Source organism: Geotrypetes seraphini, chromosome 14 (assembly GCF_902459505.1).
Source record: "Geotrypetes seraphini chromosome 14, aGeoSer1.1, whole genome shotgun sequence".
In the NCBI taxonomy this organism is placed as follows: Eukaryota; Metazoa; Chordata; class Amphibia; order Gymnophiona; family Dermophiidae; genus Geotrypetes; species Geotrypetes seraphini.
Window position 1 is genome coordinate 60,047,273 of NC_047097.1, and position 19,797 is coordinate 60,067,069.

Below are 19,797 nucleotides of genomic sequence, written 5' to 3' on the forward strand. Positions count from 1 at the left end.
TTGATTAATGATTCGGCCATCTTCCCCGGAACTGAGGTCAAGCTCACCGGTCTGTAGTTCCCCGGGTCGCCTCTGGATCCCTTTTTGAAGATAGGTGTAACATTCGCTATCCTCCAGTCCTCCGGGACTACCCCTATTTTCAAGGATAGGTTGCAAATCTTCTGTAGTAACTCCGCTATTTCGTCTCTGAGCTCCTTCAGTATTCTCGGGTGGATTCCATCTGGTCCCGACGATTTGTCAGTTTTTAGTCTATCTATCTGTTTGAGTACGTCCTCGAGGCTCACCTCTATTGATAATAATTTTTCTTCTTGATCCCCCTTGAAGGTTTTTTCCGGTTCTGGCACGTTGGTTCTGTCCTCGTTTGTGAAGACTGACGAGAAGAACGTGTTTAATCTGTCTGCTACCTCCTTTTCCTCCTTTACCACTCCTTTTCTGTCTCCCTCATCCAGGGGTCCCACTTCCTCCCTTGCCGGTTGTTTTCCTTTCACATATCGAAAGAATGTTTTAAAATTTCATGCCTCCTTGGCAAGTCTTTCCTCGTACTCTCTTTTCGCTGTTCTGATCACATGGTGACATTCTTTTTGATGTTTCCTGTGCTCTTTCCAGTTTTCCTCAGTTTTATCCTTTTCCACTTCTTGAATGATTTTTTCTTGTTTCCTATCACCTTCTTAACTTCATTGGTTATCCATGCTAGGTCTTTTGTTTGATTCTTTTTGCTCCCTTTTCTAAATCTGGGTATATATAGGTTTTGTGCCTCGTTTACTGTGCCCTTGAATAACATATGAAAAAGTTATTTGTGGTTTTTCTGTATTTGCGGTTCTGTTAATCCCCTATCACAGCGAATACAGAGGGAGAAGTGTATTAGAACATAACAGCTAGTTTTAGACATGTTGGGGCCCAGGAGAGAAATAAAAGAGGGGGGGGGCCCAGATCTCTCTCTTCTCTGCCATTATTACCACATATAAAACAACTTTAAATGAGATGACTTCTTCACACACAAAACATAGACAGTCAGTGGCGCAGTAAGGGAAGGAGGATCCGCCCCGAGTGCCTGTCTTGGTGGGGACACCCGTCCTCCTCTCTGCCCCCCCCCCCCCGGCTCCTTCCCCCCCTCTATGCCAGCAGGATGGGGTTACAGCTCATTCCGTGAAAGTTAAAGAGTTACGGGGAAGGGAAGGAGCGCACGCGTGCAGCAGGAGGAGGCGGGGAAGGAGCAGATGGGGTGGGTGGGAGAGGGGCACCATCGCAACTCCACTGTAGACAGTCCTTCACCGAATACAGAACAAAGGACTGCAAATAGAAATAGAAATATGAAGACTGCGAGCCCCAAGAAATTAAACTCAGCAAATATTGCAACAGAAGTGCATTTCTTTTTGTACTGAACATAAATCTGTGGAACAGCCCCAACAAAATTAGCCACTGCCCTTACTCTGGCTGGTGGGGATCCCGAAGTCCTGCCAGCTGAAGACCTTCTCATCCCCCTCCTCCAGTCTGGCAGCCAGAAGTCTCCAAGCTCGGCAGCCAGCAACCGTGTCCCTGAGTTGCAAAGCATGGAGAGATCTGGCAGCTGAACTGGAGGAAGAGGATTTCAGCTGGTGGGGCTTGGGTATCCCTGCCAGATCATTTGGGCAGGTGGCATGGAGAAAATTTGGAGCCTACTCACTTTGGATTCAGTCCTCTTCCCCCACCCTCCAATCAGCTGTGCGACTGAACACAACACAAAGAGATCTGGGATGCACATCTCCAAAAGCTTTGAATGTGTTACCACAAAAAGACAGTAAACAAGTCCCATCCCCTTTTCTCCTTAAGTGCTGAAAAAAATCCTCAGATAGTCCCACACAGGTGACTTAACTGGGCAGGAACCTCTCCTTCCCGGTTAAATGCTTTGAATATCAACCCCTAAGCACATAAGCACATAAGCACATAAGCATGGCCTCTGCCGAGTCAGACCATAGGTCCATCATGCCCAGCAGTCCGCTCCCGCGGCGGCCCCCCAGGTCAATGACCTGTAGTGATCTATTACTCAAGAGCATTTTGTCTTGTATAGTAACCCTCTAATTGTACCCCTGGATTCCCTTACCCCTCAGGAATTCGTCCAATCCCTTTTTGAAACCCAAAACCGTACTCTGCTCAACCACCCCCTCTGGAAGCGCATTCCAGGTGTCCACCACCCTCTGGGTAAAGAAGAACTTCCTAGCATTTGTTCTAAAACTATCTCCCTTCAATTTTTTTGAGTGTCCTCTAGTTCTTGTTGCCCCCGCCAGTCTGAAAAATCTGTCTCTCTCTACCTTCACTATACCCTTCATGATCTTATAAGTTTCTATCATATCCCCTCTAAGTCTCCTCTTTTCTAGGGAAAAGAGCCCCAACTTCTCCAGCCTCTCAGCATACGAGAGGTTTTCCATGCCCTTTATCATTTTTGTCGCTCTTCTCTGGACCCTCTCGAGTATCGCCATATCTTTCTTTAGGTACGGCGACCAGTACTGGACGCAGTACTCCAGATGCGGTCGCACCATTGCCCTGTACAGCGGGAGGATAACTTCCTTGGTTCTGGTAGTGATACCTTTTTTGATAATGCCCAACATTCTGTTCGCCTTTTTTGAGGCCGCTGCGCATTGTGCTGCCGGTTTCATTGTTTTATCCACCAAAACCCCCAAGTCCTTTTCTAGGTTGCCTTTTCCCAATGTCATCCCCCCCATCATGTAGTTGTACATCAGGTTCCCTTTCCCTATGTGCATAACTTTACATTTCTCCACATTAAAACTCATCTGCCATTTATCTGCCCACTCACTCAGTTTGTCCAGATCCCTTTGGAGTTTTTTACATTCCTCTACAGATCTAACCTTACCGGAGAGTTTTGTGTCATCCGCAAATTTTATAACTTCACACTTTGTCCCTGTTTCCAAGTCATTAATAAATATATTGAATAGCAGCGGTCCCAGCACTGACCCTTGTGGGACGCCACTTGTGACCCCTTTCCAGTCAGAATAGTGTCCCTTTACTCCTACCCTCTGTTTCCTGTTTGCCAACCAGTTTTTGATCCATCTGTGTATGTCCCCTTCCACCCCGTGGTTCCACAGTTTCCTTAGAAGGCGCTCATGAGGTACCTTGTCGAAGGCTTTCTGGAAGTCTAGGTATACTATATCTATGGGGTCACCTTTGTCCAAATGTCCGCTTATCCCCTCGAAGAAGTGCAGTAGGTTTGTTTGGCAGGATCTTCCAGTACAGAAACCATGCTGGCTTGTTCTCATCAGCTTATTTTTTTCTATGTGCTCACTGATACTGTTCTTGATCAATGATTCGGCCATCTTCCCTGGAACTGAGGTCAAGCTGACCGGTCTATAATTCCCCGGGTCGCCTCTGGTTCCTTTCTTGAAGATAGGTGTAACATTTGCTATCCTCCAGTCTTCCGGTATTACCCCTGTTTTCAGGGATAGGTTACAAATCTGTTGCAGTAACTCCGCTATTTCGTTTCTAAGTTCTCTTAGTATTCTTGGGTGAATTCCGTCCGGGCCTGGCGATTTGTCAGTTTTTAGCCTATCTATCTGTTTGAGTACGTCTTCGAGGCTTACCTCCATGCACGTTAATATTTCCTCTTGGTCCCCCTTGAAGAATTTTTCCGGTTCCGGAACATTGGATGTGTCCTCTTTTGTGAAGACCGACGAGAAGAACGTGTTTAATCTGTCCGCCACTTCCTTTTCCTCCTTTACCACTCCTTTCCTATCCCCCTCATCCAGGGGTCCCACTTCCTCCCTCGCCGGCTGTTTCCCTTTCACATATCGAAAGAAAGGTTTAAAGTTCCGTGCCTCTTTTGCAAGTTTCTCTTCATATTCTCTCTTTGCTGTTCTGACTACGCGGTGACATTCTTTTTGGTGCTTCCTGTGCTTTTTCCAATTTTCCTCAGTTTTATCCTTTTTCCATGTCCTACATAAATTCAACACCATTATCCAAATCGGGATGGCGCTGACTACACACAGAAAGCAACAAGACAAACGGTTTCCAAGATCCAATATGAAAATCAACAAAATGAGCAGACAGTGTAGAGCAGGGCTGCCCAAGTCCGATCCTCAAGATCTACTGGCAGGCCAGGTTTTCAGGATATCCACAATGAATATGCATGAGAAAGATTTGCCTGCACTGCCTTCTTGGTATGCAAATCTCTCTCATACATATTTATTGTGGATATCCTGGAAACCTGGCCTGGACCGGAGTTGGGCAGCCCTGGTGTAGAAGATGAAGGCTTTATTCACTACTTTAGCTTTCAGGCTTATACAAATACGTGCACCCAACATGGCCTTGTTTGGCCAAAATGGCTGCCTCAGGAGCAAATGAAGACCAGCAAGTGTAAAATCCAAACTCCACCAAACTGATAAAGACCTGACTCACGCTAGGAAAGCCTGTGTCTGAAGTAGGCTGTCCCACTAAGCTTGTCTGACTCATTCTTTTTTTATTTATTTAAAAATCTATTACGCCATCCTCTAGTTCTGTGCGAGTTACAGAATAACATTCATAGTTAAAATGCAAACAAAAAAATATCACACATATTGTACAACTGCACTATAAAATAACTGTTTGCTAAGCGACCTTCTTACTGTCCAAAAAATCAGGAAGAAAAGCTGCGTCTGAATAACTCCGTCTTCGGGAAGTTCCTAAAATTCAGTAAAGTTGCTGCTTTTTTTACTTCAAAGAGGTAGATTGTTCCACGATACTGCACCCTGAACTGCTAACATTGTTTGCCAACAGACCCCCAGATTTCCCTTGTTTCAAGGAGGGTATCTCCAAAGATGGTTGATCCTCTGATCGCAAAGTCTTCAACGGTTGACTCAGTAACGATGCCACTTCCTACTGATGCGCAATGTAAATGAACTGCGTAAATTTATAGATCGAAAACACCTTGAATTCAAATCGGGCTTGCACAGGCAACCAGTGCAACTGAACCAAAATCGGCGTGACGTTCAAATTTGGCAGCAGAGGGTAGGGAATAGTGCGGGGGTGTTCTGCGTGGCAGGAGGGAGCGCCTATTTGGGGGGTAGGGGAGGTGATTGGTTTGGGGAGGCGGTGGTGTGGGGGGGCCAGGACCGGGTGGGGGCATGGCATGGGGGTGTTCGTCCAGGCAGGAGGGAATACGCATCCCTCCTACCATTTTCACTGCCGTGGGAGGAGGGGGGGTGCGCGGTACCCATTTGTGGTACCATTAAAAAGGAAAAAAATCCCCCCCACAACAGACAGGTCTGCAGCAGTCAGCTATTTCGGGTCGGTAGGAGCCATCACAATTTTGCGTGGATTTTAGGGCATCAATCGGTGGGCTAGTTTGCATGGGATTTTCATATTAATGGGGTAATTTGCATGGCTGGATCAGAGAATGAGCGATCGCTCAGAGAAACACATGGTCAGCAGTTTTGTGCATCAGGTCGGGAAACTTGATCGACCGCAAAACCGATCAAACTGGTTTAGTGACAATCGGTAAGTTTAGTGCATCCCCTAGATCAGTGGTTCCCAACCCTGTCCTGGAGGACCACCAGGCCAATCGGGTTTTCAGGCTAGCCCTAATGAATATGCATGGAGCAGATTTGCATGCCTCTCACTTCCATTATATGCAAATCTCTCTCATGCATATTCATTAGGGCTAGCCTGAAAACCCAATTGGCCTGGTGGTCCTCCAGGACAGGGTTGGGAACCACTGCCCTAGATAGTACTTTTTCACACAATCGAAGCAGTTTATAAAATTGAGGCAGGTACTTATTTTGTATCTGGAGCAAAGTGTTAATTGACTTGCCCAGAGTCACAAGGAACTGTAGTGGGAATCCAACTCACGACTTCAGGGTGTTGAGGTGTCTGCTCTAAGAACTAGGCCACTCTTGAGTCAGCCTTAGTTTTATGCCCTTTGCATGCATGGAAATGTAGTTCCAGTTTTCTAGCAAGACTACATCTGCATGCATTTAATGAGGTCAGATCAGGATTGGCTCAACTTATTCCCATTGACATGGAGTTATTTGTCATGACATGGAGTCATAGGGCTCAGTTCTGCATCAGTCAGCACAGTTGGCAATAGAAACATGATGGCAGATAAAGGCCAAAGAGCTCGTCCAGTCTGCCCATCCGCAGCAGCCACGATTTCCTCATCTCCCAAAGACAATAGACAATAAAGTCCTCGACTATATTACCTTTATGAGTTCCATTAGTTAATACATGTCTGCAGCAACCAGGGTAAAAAGAAGGTGTATTTCTCCCAGATTTCCCCAGATCATAAGAGAGAGAAAGTGACTGGTTCCATGGTTTCTATATTCATTCTATAAGCTTCTATTTATATCAGTATGCAACTTATTTTTCTGATTTTATCCAAAAGTAGGGCTGTTCAAGTTTCAGATAGCACTATGGCCAATCATGGTATTGAAAACCTATTTCAAATCATAATGTAGGCCAACCAATAATGGTGCCTTCTAGGGTTCCATTTAGTAAACACAAACTAAAGTAAGGTTGTTCGATGTTACTTTTGTAGGTAGAACAGCCAAGATCCTGCTGTGTGTCCTGGAGATCTTACCATGGAAGTACCAAACATCGGGTCACTCAACACCACAGGACAAGGAGGATTCAATGGAACAGAATTAGGGAATTTCACTGGAGACTTATTCATCCTGATGTTAGCTCTATCCTGTCCATCTCTCCTAATCTGTCTTTTAGGAATAGCTGGGAATGGGATTGTTCTCTGGTTTCTCTGCTTAAGCTTAAAACGCAACAAATTCACTGTCTACATTCTGAACCTGGCTGTGGCAGACCTTACAATTCTTCTCAGTAGCTTTGTGGCACTTCTTTATATATTATTTGTGCCCATTGTTGTAGAGGTCTCCTATTTTGTAACTAATGCCTTATTTATTCTGCGCCTCTTGTTTTTCTTTGGATTTACCACAAGTCTGCTTCTCTTGACAGCCATCAGTGTGGAAAGGTGTTTGTCTGTCCTTTTCCCAATCTGGCATCGATGTCAACGCCCAAAGCATCAGTCTTCCTTTATATGTGCCCTGTTGTGGATGTCCTCTGTCCTATTGACTGCACTGGAATGTATCATCTGTAGTGAAGAAGATTACATCTATAGGTCACAGGACTGTACAGTTATGCAGATATTCATTGCTATCTTCTATTTGCTGCTGATTCCTCCTATCATGGTCTTCTCCAGTCTGACACTTATCATCAAAATCTGGAGGACTTCCCAGAGACGTTTTTCATCCCGACTCTACATGGTCATCATAATCACAGTTATTATTTTCTTCATATTTTCTATACCTGTTCAGATCTTAAATATGTTGTGGTATTTTCAGGTTCTTTCACACAGGTTTGTTTCTTTTCTTGTGGTGTGTTACCTTTCTATCTTTTGCGCCTCCATCAACAGTGCCGTCAATCCTTTCATATACTTCCTGGTTGGAAGGCATAACAGGGAAGTTCAAGGTCTCAAGGGGGCTCTTCATAGAGTCTTCAAAGATGAAGAGGAAACAAGGAATGAGGAAGAGACCCCTAACTTGCATGTAAGTAGGGGGTGAAGTGTGAGAGTTTTGGATTTCAAGAGAAAATTTAAAATACAATAAGATTATATATCTAAATTTAATCCAGACCTTGTGTTGCACCAGGAAACACATTTGTCTGCTGGTGAGTCTTTAAAACTTAAGACTAAATGATCATTGGCAGTGTTATTCTCAGCAGCAGATAGTATAAAGAATGGGGTTGCAATTTTAATATAAAATTGTCCAGATGTGACAGTGCTATCACATCATAATGACCTGTGTGGAAGATGGCTTAAAGTAACTCTACTTATAAATGATCAATCAATTTCAGTCTTACATATTTATGGTCCTAATGGGGATAATCCTGTTTTCTATGATGAAATAGCTAATGCATTATTATTTTACTAGTCTTTAAGCCCGTTACATTAACGGGTGCTAGAATAGATGTGTCTGTCTGTCTTTCATTCTGTCTCTCTGTCTCCTTAGCCGCTGTCTGTCTGTCTTTCTTTCTTTCTGCCTCTCTCTCTCCTTGGCCGCTTTCTGTCTGCCTGTCTTTATTTCTGTCTCTCTCTCTCCTTGGCCGCTGTCTGTCTGTCTGTCTTTATTTCTGTCTCTCTCTCTCCTTGGCCGCTGTCTGTCTGTCTGTCTCTCTGGTCCCCTGTCTGTCTGTAATTCTTTCTCTCTGTGTCTCTCCCTGGCCCTCTGTCTGTCTGTCTTTCTTTCTTTCTTGCTCCTTGGCCGCTGTCTTTCTGTCTGTCTCTCTGGCCCCCTGTCTGTTTGTCATTCTTTCTGTCTGTGTCTCTCCCTGGCCCCTTGTCTGTCTTTCTTTCTTTCTGTCTGTCTCTCTCCCTGACCCCCTGCCTATCTCTCTCTGGCCCTCCCCCCCCCAAGCAAACCAAGATTGCTGCCACCCCCCAAAGCAGCCCCTTTTCCTTCTCCCCCTCCACTTCCCTATGCAGCAGTAGCAGCCGGATGCCTCGCAGCACCCACACCCAGTCGGCTTTGTCCAGGCCGAAGGACACCCTCCTGCCGTTGCTCTTGCCGCCGCTCAATCTGCCGCATGTGCCGCAAGCCGCCACACACGACAAAAATCGAACACGGCCACAGAGTCGCACATCGCGCTGTCAGGGATCACGGCGTTGTAAGTGTGCATGCGCGCATAGAGTTTTATTATAGAGAATGGGGAGTCATCATTTCTTATAAGTGGAGATTTTAATACTATCCTTAACTGAGTTAGGTACTTATAAGGCACAATTATTTTTTTAAAAAATTATTACTAATAGCTGTCAAATTTACATTATTACACTGGAAAGATCTATTAAAATTGGATTATAATAACTGGTTGCCTAATGGTTGTTCCAACAGTTTTAAGACATATCTTGCAAATGTCTCATCTCTTTATTTTAGCTTAAATCAGCCTCCTTTTCTCATCTACCAGTAGAACTCGTTGATTGATCAGCAAATCTATTCTTCAATGACAAATGTGGGTTTTTTAAAACATATTTTTATGTAACCCCCAACCGCAGAGGGAAAGCTCTTACAACCTATTGAGGTGATTAATCTGCTGGAATTGGTAACAAGATAAACAAGATTGTAGAGACAGAAACATTTTATAAAATAAGTTGGTATGAGATTTACCACCCTCTTCTACGAAACCGCGCTAGTGTTTTTTTAAGCGCAGAGAGCCGCGCTGAATGGCCCGCGCTGCTCCCGACGCTCATTGAGTTCCTATGAGCGTCGGCAGCAGCACGGCTCCCCGCGTTAGAAACTGCTAGCGCAGTTTCGTAGAAGACGGGATTTTTTTTTTTTTTTTTAGCCCAGTTCTTGCTAGAAGTGCTGAATAACAAAGGACTTATTAAAAACAGAAATATAGCCCAACAGCAGAACTTGATGTGACCGCCTAGACTCTGGAAACTTCCACCATCTGCAGATCCTTAGATGCAGACGATATAAAGCAACTTATAAACCAATACACTATGGCAGGGGCGTCAAAGTCCCTCCTCGAGGGCCGCAATCCAGTCGGGTTTTCAGGATTTCCCCAATGCATAGGCACGAGATCTATTTGCATGCACTCATGCATATTCATTGGGGAAATCCTGAAAACCCGACTGGATTGCGGCCTTCGAGGAGGGACTCTGACACTCCTGCACTATGGGCTATAGCTATACAGAGTACCTCGGTTTGACAGAAGCACCAAGAGGGCTTGTTTGCTTGGCCAGAGAGAAGGGGAATACTATGGAATGGAGGAGTGGCCTAGTGGTTACAGCTGCTGCCTCAGCCCCCCTGAGGTTGTGAGTTTGATCCCAGCCTGCTCCTTGTGACCCTGTCCAAGTCACTTAGCACTCTATCACTCCAGGTACCACAGTTAAATTGTGAACTGCTGGGACACAAATGAAAAAGTTGAGGGAAAAAAACCCCCTCACCTGGATCTAGTACCAGTCTTAACGGGGTGAAAAGGTCTCAGGACTTTCTTTAATCTTGGACCAGCTCAGCCGCGCCCCAGCCAGAGTTCTTACCTCTGAGAAAAAAAAAACACCTCAGAGGAGGATTCTCAGAACTTACCGTGCCCTTAGCGATGGTCGCTAAATCGGTTCCAAGCATTTTAGCATTCCAGTATTTTACCAGCTGATTTTCAGAACAGCCTTTTCCGAGTTTCCTAGCAGTAATACACACCCTGGATGACATTAACACTTTTCATAACATTTCTCTCACATGTCATCTTCCACTCCTAGGGTGATAGTCAAAGGAAACGTTCAACGGAAAACATTGCCAGGCTTTTACTCTTCCCTTACCCAATTATATTATTCTTGACCAAAAATACCCCCCCCCACCTCACTGCTTATCTGTTCCCCACAATGTCCTCCCCTGCTATCCTGTATCCTGGCTCACAGATACTTCCTCTTAATTAACTAGGCCTTTAACAAATTGGCCCTGTTCCAGTCCTGCCCACACTTACCGGCCACTTGCAGAACTGTAATCCCCAACATTTAACCCAGTACAAATTAGTAGGGGAGGGGGGTTCTAACTTCTCCTAGCATTCCTACAGTAACCACGCAACTTATCTATCAAACCAGTGCTGGGTTATTACCCTCTCCAGCACTGCTCCTCCTATAATACAGACAGGTAGCTGAAAACCTTTACTCTCTAATCCTCACTGGACTTTCCCTCTGTGAGCAGACCTCTGGTAAATGTCCATTTTCCTTATCCAGCCTCACTCAGGGCTTGCAGAACCATCTTTCTCCCAGGGCTCCTTCCAACATCAAATAGGCTTCTTCCCTTCCTTCTCATCAAATCCACCTGCTTTTATCTAGGGGTTGAGAAAATTCTGGAGCAGATCCTCAAAGGGACCCACCCCTGGCTGACTCAGGGTGCCTTTTCTGAGCCTTCCCTCTTCTGAAGGCTGCTGGAAGGTTCTATCTCCCCATCTCTAGCAGATTCCAGTCCCGGGTTTCCCCTGGCTTCCCAGAATCCCAAAGAACTAACCCTTGGGCCCCACGCCTCCTGGGAAGTGTAGTTCTCACTGAACACAAGCCTGGCCCTCCCTGGCTCTCTTCCTGGAAACAGCACCCCCCAGAGCAGTGGCCTTTGGGCATATGCCATCTCTATATCAGCCATCTCTGGTCATCGAGCTCCCTCTGGTGGCCACTGCTTTACATGACAGGCCACTTGCCGGTCACAATAGACAGCATTAATAGTCCCTGGAGGAGTTTAGTCAATAGGCTACATCTAGGGCAGGGGTGTCAAAGTCCCTCCTTGAGGGCCACAATCAGTCAGGTTTTCAGGATTTCACCAATGAATATGTTTGAGATCTATTAGCATACAATGAAAGCAGTGCATGCAAATAGATCTCATGCATATTCATTGGGGAAATCCTGAAAACCCGACTGGAATATAGCTCTCGCAGACTGGAGTTCCCTACCCATGAGTTAGTACATTTTTTCTGCTGCTATCCACCTTGAAAGGGGTTGGGAGTTATTGTACTCTTCCCTTTTGGGGTTTTTCTATGGTGTTTTTGAATCCTTTATTAAATAATAGCACCATACGAACTTATATGGAGAGGCGCCGTGGTATCCAATGCACGCTCTAAGGAAGTATTTGCCAAGTCGCTCTCTGTGCTTGCAATCAACAATGAGTTGCAATCAACAATGAGTTGGCATGAGGTACACCAGGGGTAGGGCACTCCGGTCCTTGAGAGCCATATTCCAGTCGGGTTTTCAGGATTTCCCCAATGAATATGCATTGAAAGCTGTGCATGCAAATAGATCTCATGCATATTCATTGGGGAAATCTTGAAAACCCGACTGGAATACGGCTCTCGACGACCGGAGTTCCCTACCCCTGGTCTAGTGTAATATAATCACCAAACTGAAAGACATGTCGGGTCTTGACTGCAGAGAATTCTTTTGAGTATAACTACTTCAAAGCATTCAGGTGTTGAGGCACAAGGAAATCAAATTCAAGCCAGGTTAAAGTCCACCTGGTTCAATTAATTGGAAATTGTCTGTACATATTAATAAAAATTTAATTTAACATCACTTCTACCGGGAGACTATTCCACACCACCTTTTCTGTTAAAAAAAAAAAAAAAAAAAAAAAAGTGTTTTCTTAGAGCCTATCACCTTTTAACTTCATCCCATGCCTTCTCACTTTGGAACTTTCTTTCAACTGAAAGAGACTGGCCTCATGTCTATTTATGCCAGTGGTTCCCAACCCTGTCCTGGAGGAACACCAGGCCAATTGGGTTTTCAGGCTAGCCCTAATGAATATGCATGAAGCAAATTTGCATGCCTATCACTTCCATCATATGCAAATCTCTCTCATGCATATTCATTAGGGCTAGCCTGAAAACCCGATTGGCCTGGTGTTCCTCCAGGACAGGGTTGGGAATCACTGATTTATGCCACATAGGTATTTAAACTTCTCAATCATATCTTCCTTCTTACCCCCTCCCCCCCCCCATTTCCTCCAAAGTATGCATATTGAGATCTTTAAGTCTGTCCCCATACACCTTATGACAAAGACCACCAACCATTTTAGTTGCCTTCCTCTAGACCAGGGATCTCAAAGTCCCTCCTTGAGAGCTGCAATCCAGTCGGGTTTTCAGGATTTCCCCCCTGAATACGCATTGAAAGCAGCGCATGCACATAGATCTCATGCATATTCATGGAGGAAATCCTGAAAACCCGACTGGATTGCGGCCCTCAAGGACGGACTTTGAGACCCCCTGCTCTAGACCGACTCCATCTTGTTTATATCTTTGTGAAGGTGCGGCCTCCAGAATTGTACACAATATTCTAAATGAGGTCTCATCAGAGTCTTATACAGGGGCATCCATACCTCCTTTTCCCTACTGGCCAAACCTCTCCCTACGCGCCCCAGCACCCTTCTGGCTTTTGCCATCACATTTTCAACCTGTTTGGCCACCTTAAGATCATCACCTACAATCACAGCCAAGTCCCGCTCCTCTTTCGTGCACAACCATATCATACATTTTCTTCTATACCTCAAGTTTCAACAAAGTTTCAATGAGGTTTACAATAAGATCACAAACAGCGGAATATAGATAAAAGGTAGAATGTCTATGCTTTTCGAGACTATTGGGATCAAAGAGAAGAAATAGGTCTCTAGCATTTTCTTAAAGTTGCAATACATGTCCAGTTGAAGCAGGAAGCCGAAGGAGGCCATTCCAAACTTTGGGCCCTTGGAATGTGAAGGTGGATTCATGTAATTTATTTTGGAATACACGCAGAGGTGAAGGAAAAGTCAATTTAAAGCACTGCGTCGATCTCGACCGTTCCCTCGGGTTTTTGCAGTCCAAATGCATGACCTTGCATTTCTTAGCATTAAATCTTAGCTGCCAAATTTCAGCTGTCTGCTCTATTGCAGATTTTAGCATCATGTCATACTAGGTTAGCCACGTTTTGTAAACTGTTTTGCCATGCTACATGTGTACAGTGTATATAATACTATGTTTACCATGCTTTGTGTGTCATGCTATGTTTATATGTTTATATATATATATAATACTATAATACGATGTCTGCCACACTTGTAATACTATGCTTATCATACCATGCTAAGCTTGTATATATGACTGTCTGCCATACTAAGCTCCAATATAACAACAGGGTGAAATTCAAACAAAGAAAGTTCCCAAAGGACTGTGAACTAACAAAAACAAAAAAAACAAAATGAAAATGAAAATGCCTTTAAACCTCGAAGGTGCTCAGAACCAACATATGGTAAGAAAGTGACCCCTGGACCTGCTGTAGCAAGTTGGCTTCCTAAATACCCACAGTTAAGTTTTGCCTACTTTGAGGATCATAGTTTTCACTTAAGCATTGGACACTTTAAATGGACATTTAATAGAAAAAAAAGAAGGAAAAAAAGTAAAAAAAGATATTCATCAAAATTTAAATACCTTTCTACCGTTTGAAGATGGTGCAATTGATAGACTCTTTGAAAGCCCTTACAGGGGTTTGGTCACTTTCTTACCACATATTGGTTCTGAGCACCTTCGAGGTTTAAAGGCATTTTCATTTTGTGTTTTGTTTCCTTTTTTCGTTTTTGTTAGTGCCATACTAAGCTGCCATCCTATGGTTGTCATGTAATGCTCGTCACGCTGTATCACACTGTACCATGTTTGTCATGTCATATTTTACCAGGCTTTACTATATATGTATGCTTCTAACATGTTCTGAGTTCTCCTGGGAAGATGGGATATGAAACCAAATAAATAAATAAAAAATAAAGAGGTAAGTTTTACCTAACAGCCCTTCAGCAATGTCGCTTACAAAAATGTTAAAAAGAACAGGCCCAAGAACCGAACCTTATGGCGATCTCCATTGACTACTACCCTCTGTGACCTTCCACTGGTCCAGTTCATGGCCCAGGACATCACTTTGGTGCCCATACCGAGGGCTTTCAGTTTATTTATTAGAGGCCTGTGTGGAACACTGTCAAAGGCTTTGCTAAAATCTAAATACATCCAATTCTGTGGTCGCTCAGTCAAAGAAATCGATCAGATTTGTCTGACAAGACCTGCCTCTAATGAAACCATATTGCCTTGGGTCCTATAATCCACTGGATTCCAGGAACATCACTATTCTCTATTTTTAAAAGTGTTTCTATTAATTTACTTACCCTGGAGCCAGGATAGCGTGCTCTCTCATCCCACTCATCCCCCAATTCAGTATGTCTCCCTCATAGGTCTCCAGTGTATCTCCCCCTCTTCCATCCAGCATCATTTCCCCTTTCTGTCAGTCAGCCAATCGCTCCAGCCCTCTCCTCTTTCCCTTCCCTCTCCAAGTTGGTCCAATATCTATCCCTCTCCCTGTCTGTCCCTCCCTTCTGGTCCAGCAGAGCAGCACTTTGTTGTACCTCCTTTTCACATGCAAATCCACCTGCCTTAAGAGACACCATAGCAATTGGAAGGAGCTGATTCGGGGCTTCAATTTTCCCTGTGTTGCATCCTGCCTCCTCAGATGTAACTTCCTATTCTGCATAGGTAGGACACATCAAGGGGTTAAATAAAGAATTAAAAAAAAATAAATCAAGGGGAAGATTGAGGCCCCAGGGCAGCTCCTTCCAATGGCTGCACTGTCTCTGTCGACAGCGATTGAGGTAGGTTAGTGAGCACTATTGAACTGCCAGGAGCAGGAGGGGTAAAGAGAGAAGAAAGCTGCAGGCCACATATATTGGGCTGTGCTGGGGGAAAAATGCCTAGTCACAGGGCCCCCTGGAATTGTGAGGCTCAGAACAGTTGCCCTGTTTTTCCCCCCTAATGCCAGCCACGGTGACCCTTCCTGACACTCTCTCCCTCCTTCTCTCTCTCAAACCAAGCAGAGGCGATCTCCCACTGCTCACCTTCCTGAGCCCAATGGAGCTGCTAGTGTTGCTGCCTGCCCCGGGAGCTGACTGGGGCAAGAATGAACATCTTGACCCTTCCTGACACGCCCTCCCTCAATCTCCCCTCTGCTCACCTTCCCGTGCCCGATATGTATGAAGCGGCGCTGGAGCTGCTAGTGTTGCTACCTTCAAGCTTCTTGTTCTTGGTCCCTGCAGCAGGCACATGTCAATCAGTAGCAACTAGAGCATTGCCCTTCAAGACCTGCAGAAGGGATTCAGAGAGTCCTCTGAATCCCCTGAGGGTGCACCACATTTGCTTCATGCAATTTGATTGTCTGAGCAGGCAGCAGGCAGCTCAACCAATGAAATTCATAGACATGCCTTCAGGGGGCTGGGAGAATCCCCAGCCCAGCTATGCTTTTTTTTTTTTTTCTTTGTTTGTTTACTTTTTGCTCAATGCTGTTTGATTGGTTAAACAGGCTGTCTGCTCAACCAATCAAACTGCATCAAGCAAAAAAGTTGTCTGCTCAACCAATCAAACTGCATCAAGCAAAAAAGTACAAAAAAAAAAAAAAATCTGTACCAGGCTGAGGATTCTCTGAATCCCTTGAAAGCACCAGTCAGAGGCAGAAAGACACAAATATCCATGTGGCACCTAGCAAGGCCTATGCCTACCTGTGTCTACCTGAAAAAAAATATCTTTGTTAACTTGTGCCATTTTGTAAAACAATCCCTTGTCAATTTTTATAATAATATAATGTTCAAAAAGTCGATCATACAAAACTATGCATCAAAGTACAACTTTTGCAAAAAGTATGTGCAAACTCGCTGGTCTTCAGAATGCCAGTTGCCCCCTTTTCAGCAGCAGTATGTTTCAGTCAGCGTTTATCCGCATTTTGCCTTAAAAAGCTCACCTGTTAAGCAAGCTAAGTACATGGATGCTAACTTTGAGTGTATTTAGCTGTTCTATCAATGAACTGAACACGCATAACTTTAATAAGTAAATAGAAGACTGAACAAATGAATTGACACATCATATAATTAAGTGAATTAAAACACTATTTAATCAAATAAATTATTTATAAGTACATAAAATAAGCCAATGGGGGACTAATGAGGAGTCCAGTCAGTTTGCGTCTGTTGACGCAACTGGCATTCTGAAGACCCAACGGTTGAATACCAGCAAGTTTGCACATACTTTCTGCAAAAGTTGTACTTTGATGCACAGTTTACCGCAGGGGTATCAAAGTCCCTCCTCAAGGGCCACAATCCAGTCGGGTTTCCAGGATTTCCCCAATGACTAGGCATGAGATCTATTTGCATGCACTGCAAATTCAATGCGTATTCAATGGGGAAATCCTGAAAACCCGACTGGATTGCAGCCCTCGACGAGGGACTTTGACACCCCTGGTTTACCTGAAAAATAAAACAAAAGGAATTGACCCCAAAATATCCACAAAGAAGAAAATCCAGAGAAAACCAAAAAAATACTGTGGAGTGACGATGTTCCCAAATGGACTTTATTTGAAAGTATCAAAGTTCTAACGGTACACTAAAATTATCCACATAAAATAATTCCATCCACATAAAAGTAAATCATCCACATAAGAGCCTTAAAGGACCTAGTCCGCTAGGGATACAGGACCCAACACGGTCCGCGTTTCGACAAAAAGTCTTCTTCAGGGGTCCCTGGGGGGTCCTATAAAGGTGAGTATGTGGGAAACAATTGTGTGGTGAACCGGAAGTGAGACACTGCTTGCACCACACAATTGTTTCCCATGTACTCACCTTTATAGGACCCCCAGGGACCCCTGAAGAAGACTTTTGTCGAAACGCGGACCGTGTTGGGTCCTCTATCCCTAGCGGACTAGGTCCTTTAAGGCTCTTATGTGGATGATTTACTTTTATGTGGATGGAATTATTTTATGTGGATGATTTTAGTGTACCTTTGGAACTTTGATACTTTCAAATAAAGTCCATTTGGGAACATCGTCACTCCACAGAGTTTTTTGATTTTACCTGAAAAATAGGCATGGTTAGGGGTGGAGTGTAGGCATGGTATGAGGTAGGCATTGGTGGGTGTCTTTTACACATTGGTAAACCCTGGCCTAATATACTGACAATTTAGGCGCCGATAGGCGCAATTCTTTTAACGGTGCCTACATTTGACTGACATGCGGCAGATACCATTTTGATAGGCGCCTGCCAATTTAACTGCTGTTTACAGAATGAGGCTCTTTCAAATCCAGAGTCATAGCTATAGTATTATCCAAGCCTAATGCACAATTGTTTGGGGCCTCCGTCGGGTTATTAAGATAAGTGCCTGGTATTACAAAGCTGCATTTAACATTTTTGGACAGTATTACATTTCCAAGCTGGTTTTTCTGATGCTCATATGTTATTATTCGAGAGATTTTGAGAATTAATCATTATCTCATATTGATTATTACACAAGAATCATAAAAAATTCATTCACATAAAAATTATAAAATATTATTTAAATAATTTATATACAGGGGTTTTTGACCTGTGATGAAAACCAACCCCAATTGGTTACGATCTATTTGATTGTAGTCCAGGGGTTTTTTGAGGTCTTTTCTCCTCTGTTTTAAATGCACATTATATGCAACATTCAGTGTTCCACATTATTTGTTAATCTTAGGATTCATTTCTTGGACACTTGATTACGTTTCCACTTTTTTCTTCAGTTGATACTATGTCTATATGACAAACACAAGGCAATTGCAGTAGAAGGACTGGGCAGGATTCTGTGTTCAACGAGCTATGCCAACTGAAACCAGGTGTACGTCTTAGCTTGCAAGTTGGGCATGGATCTGCCCTACTCTTTAGCACTGCATGCATTTGAAGGGAACACCCTTATCCCGCCCATGCCACGTTACATAATCTGCTTCAAACCTGAATTGGTGAAGGTGGAATGCACAAATTGAGCAATGACATGTACTGAAGGGTGGCAAGTCAAATGCACGCAAGACAAAAGCGCACGGACAATTGCGCAAAGACAAGTGAGCGCAAGACAATTGAGCGCAATGACAATTGAGCGCAAGACAATCAAGCGCTATGACAATTCAGCGCAAGACCATTGAGTGCAACTGACAATTGAGCGCAAGTGCGCGGACCGTGCCACAAAATGTTAACAACACAATCACGCGCATGTTTACGTAGGTACGTCATTGTCATACGTGACTGTGTTTTGCAAGTGCGTTTTTATCGCTATGGTTACCTAGCTTCTTTGGGCTGCGAATATGAGTCACGTGAATGCATGTTCGTTGCTATGGTTACGTTGGCTCCTTTTATATATGCTGAGAACAGCCCGCCTTTCTTGCGCTGCCTGACTGTGTCTGTTATAGGTAAAGGTCTGGCCTTGCTAGAACTTGCTCTATAACAGGTATTTGTCTAGTTGTCTTCGCGCTCACTTGTCTTTGCGCAGTTGTCCGCGTGCTTTTGTTTTGCGCGCATTTGACTATGAACCGTATTGAAGATGTGGGGAGCCTATGGATGGGGAAGGGTAAAGATTCTCCGTGGCACTGGTTGTAATCTGACTAACGGGTCCTTTTACTCTCTTATCGTTCCATAACACAATAAATTAACAAATCTTTTGTGGCGACTGTTAAGGGACGTGCTTGGTATTTCTTTTTCTGGTTATGCATTACAATGGCTAAATATAATTAACCCAAGTGGTCGAAAAATCACTTACTCATATAGAGAATAATTACCACTTAATATAACATATCCACTGTGTAAGTATCTTTTTTTTTTTTTTTAGTTCAATTTGTTTAATGAATAATGAAGAAAAGGAAAACAAAGTACATCATGTAACAAAAAAAAACAGAGTACAGAAATTGGCAGAGAATATCATAAGAATGCGGGATATATCTCCTCCGAGAGTACTTGTACAGAATGCGTGATAATCGCATATTTAAAGTGATAGTAAGTAGTTGTCAATGGGAGTCCAAATATCACTTAATGAAATTAAAAGGTTAGTCTTCTTCTTATCAAAAGCATGTAAGTATCTTAATCCTTTTCAGGGAGAAGGGCCTCAGATTCAGAGCATACGTGTAGTCCTATCACAGACTCAACTATCAGCGTATTTTTATAGCTCCATGCTCCAGCCATTAAATAGGCTAAATAAAGAACCGGACGTGGAAGCCAAAAAAAGAAAAAAAGAAAAGCTGATTGAGATAAGTGATTTAGCTGCCTATTAAATAAGGATACACTGTGAATATGACTGAATTTTAGTATCTTAATTTCACCTTTAAAAGTTTTGGATTTTTAGTCACTATATTTAAGTCCTATTTAAGAAAAAGTTTCAAAAATTCAATTGGGGCATGGGCCTATGACTGGAGCATGGAGCTATAAAAATACGCTGATAGTTGAGTCTGTGATAGGACTACGGGTATGCTCCGAATCTGAGGCCCTTCTCCCTGAAAAGGATTAA

General features: G+C 43.7%; 2 protein-coding genes across 2 annotated transcripts in view; one reads left to right on the forward strand and one right to left on the reverse strand.

Moving 5' to 3' along the window:
* LOC117348117 (proto-oncogene Mas-like) overlaps positions 1–15,534 on the reverse strand; it is a 57,938-nt gene extending 42,404 nt beyond the window's left edge. The window contains exon 1 of the mRNA XM_033919819.1: positions 15,476–15,534. The gene's annotated coding sequence lies outside the window, so the exon portion shown is untranslated. The remainder of the gene's footprint in view (positions 1–15,475) is intronic.
* LOC117348119 (proto-oncogene Mas-like) lies at positions 6,543–7,532 on the forward strand. The gene has a single exon (XM_033919822.1). The coding sequence runs from the start codon at positions 6,543–6,545 to the stop codon at positions 7,530–7,532; it is 990 nt and encodes a 329-aa protein (XP_033775713.1).
* Positions 15,535–19,797: the final 4,263 nt, after the last annotated feature.

Bases quoted from the DNA above. Each gene is read 5' to 3' on its own strand.
- LOC117348119 (XM_033919822.1), top strand. From the start codon at position 6,543: ATGGAAGTACCAAACATCGGGTCACTCAACACCACAGGACAAGGAGGA.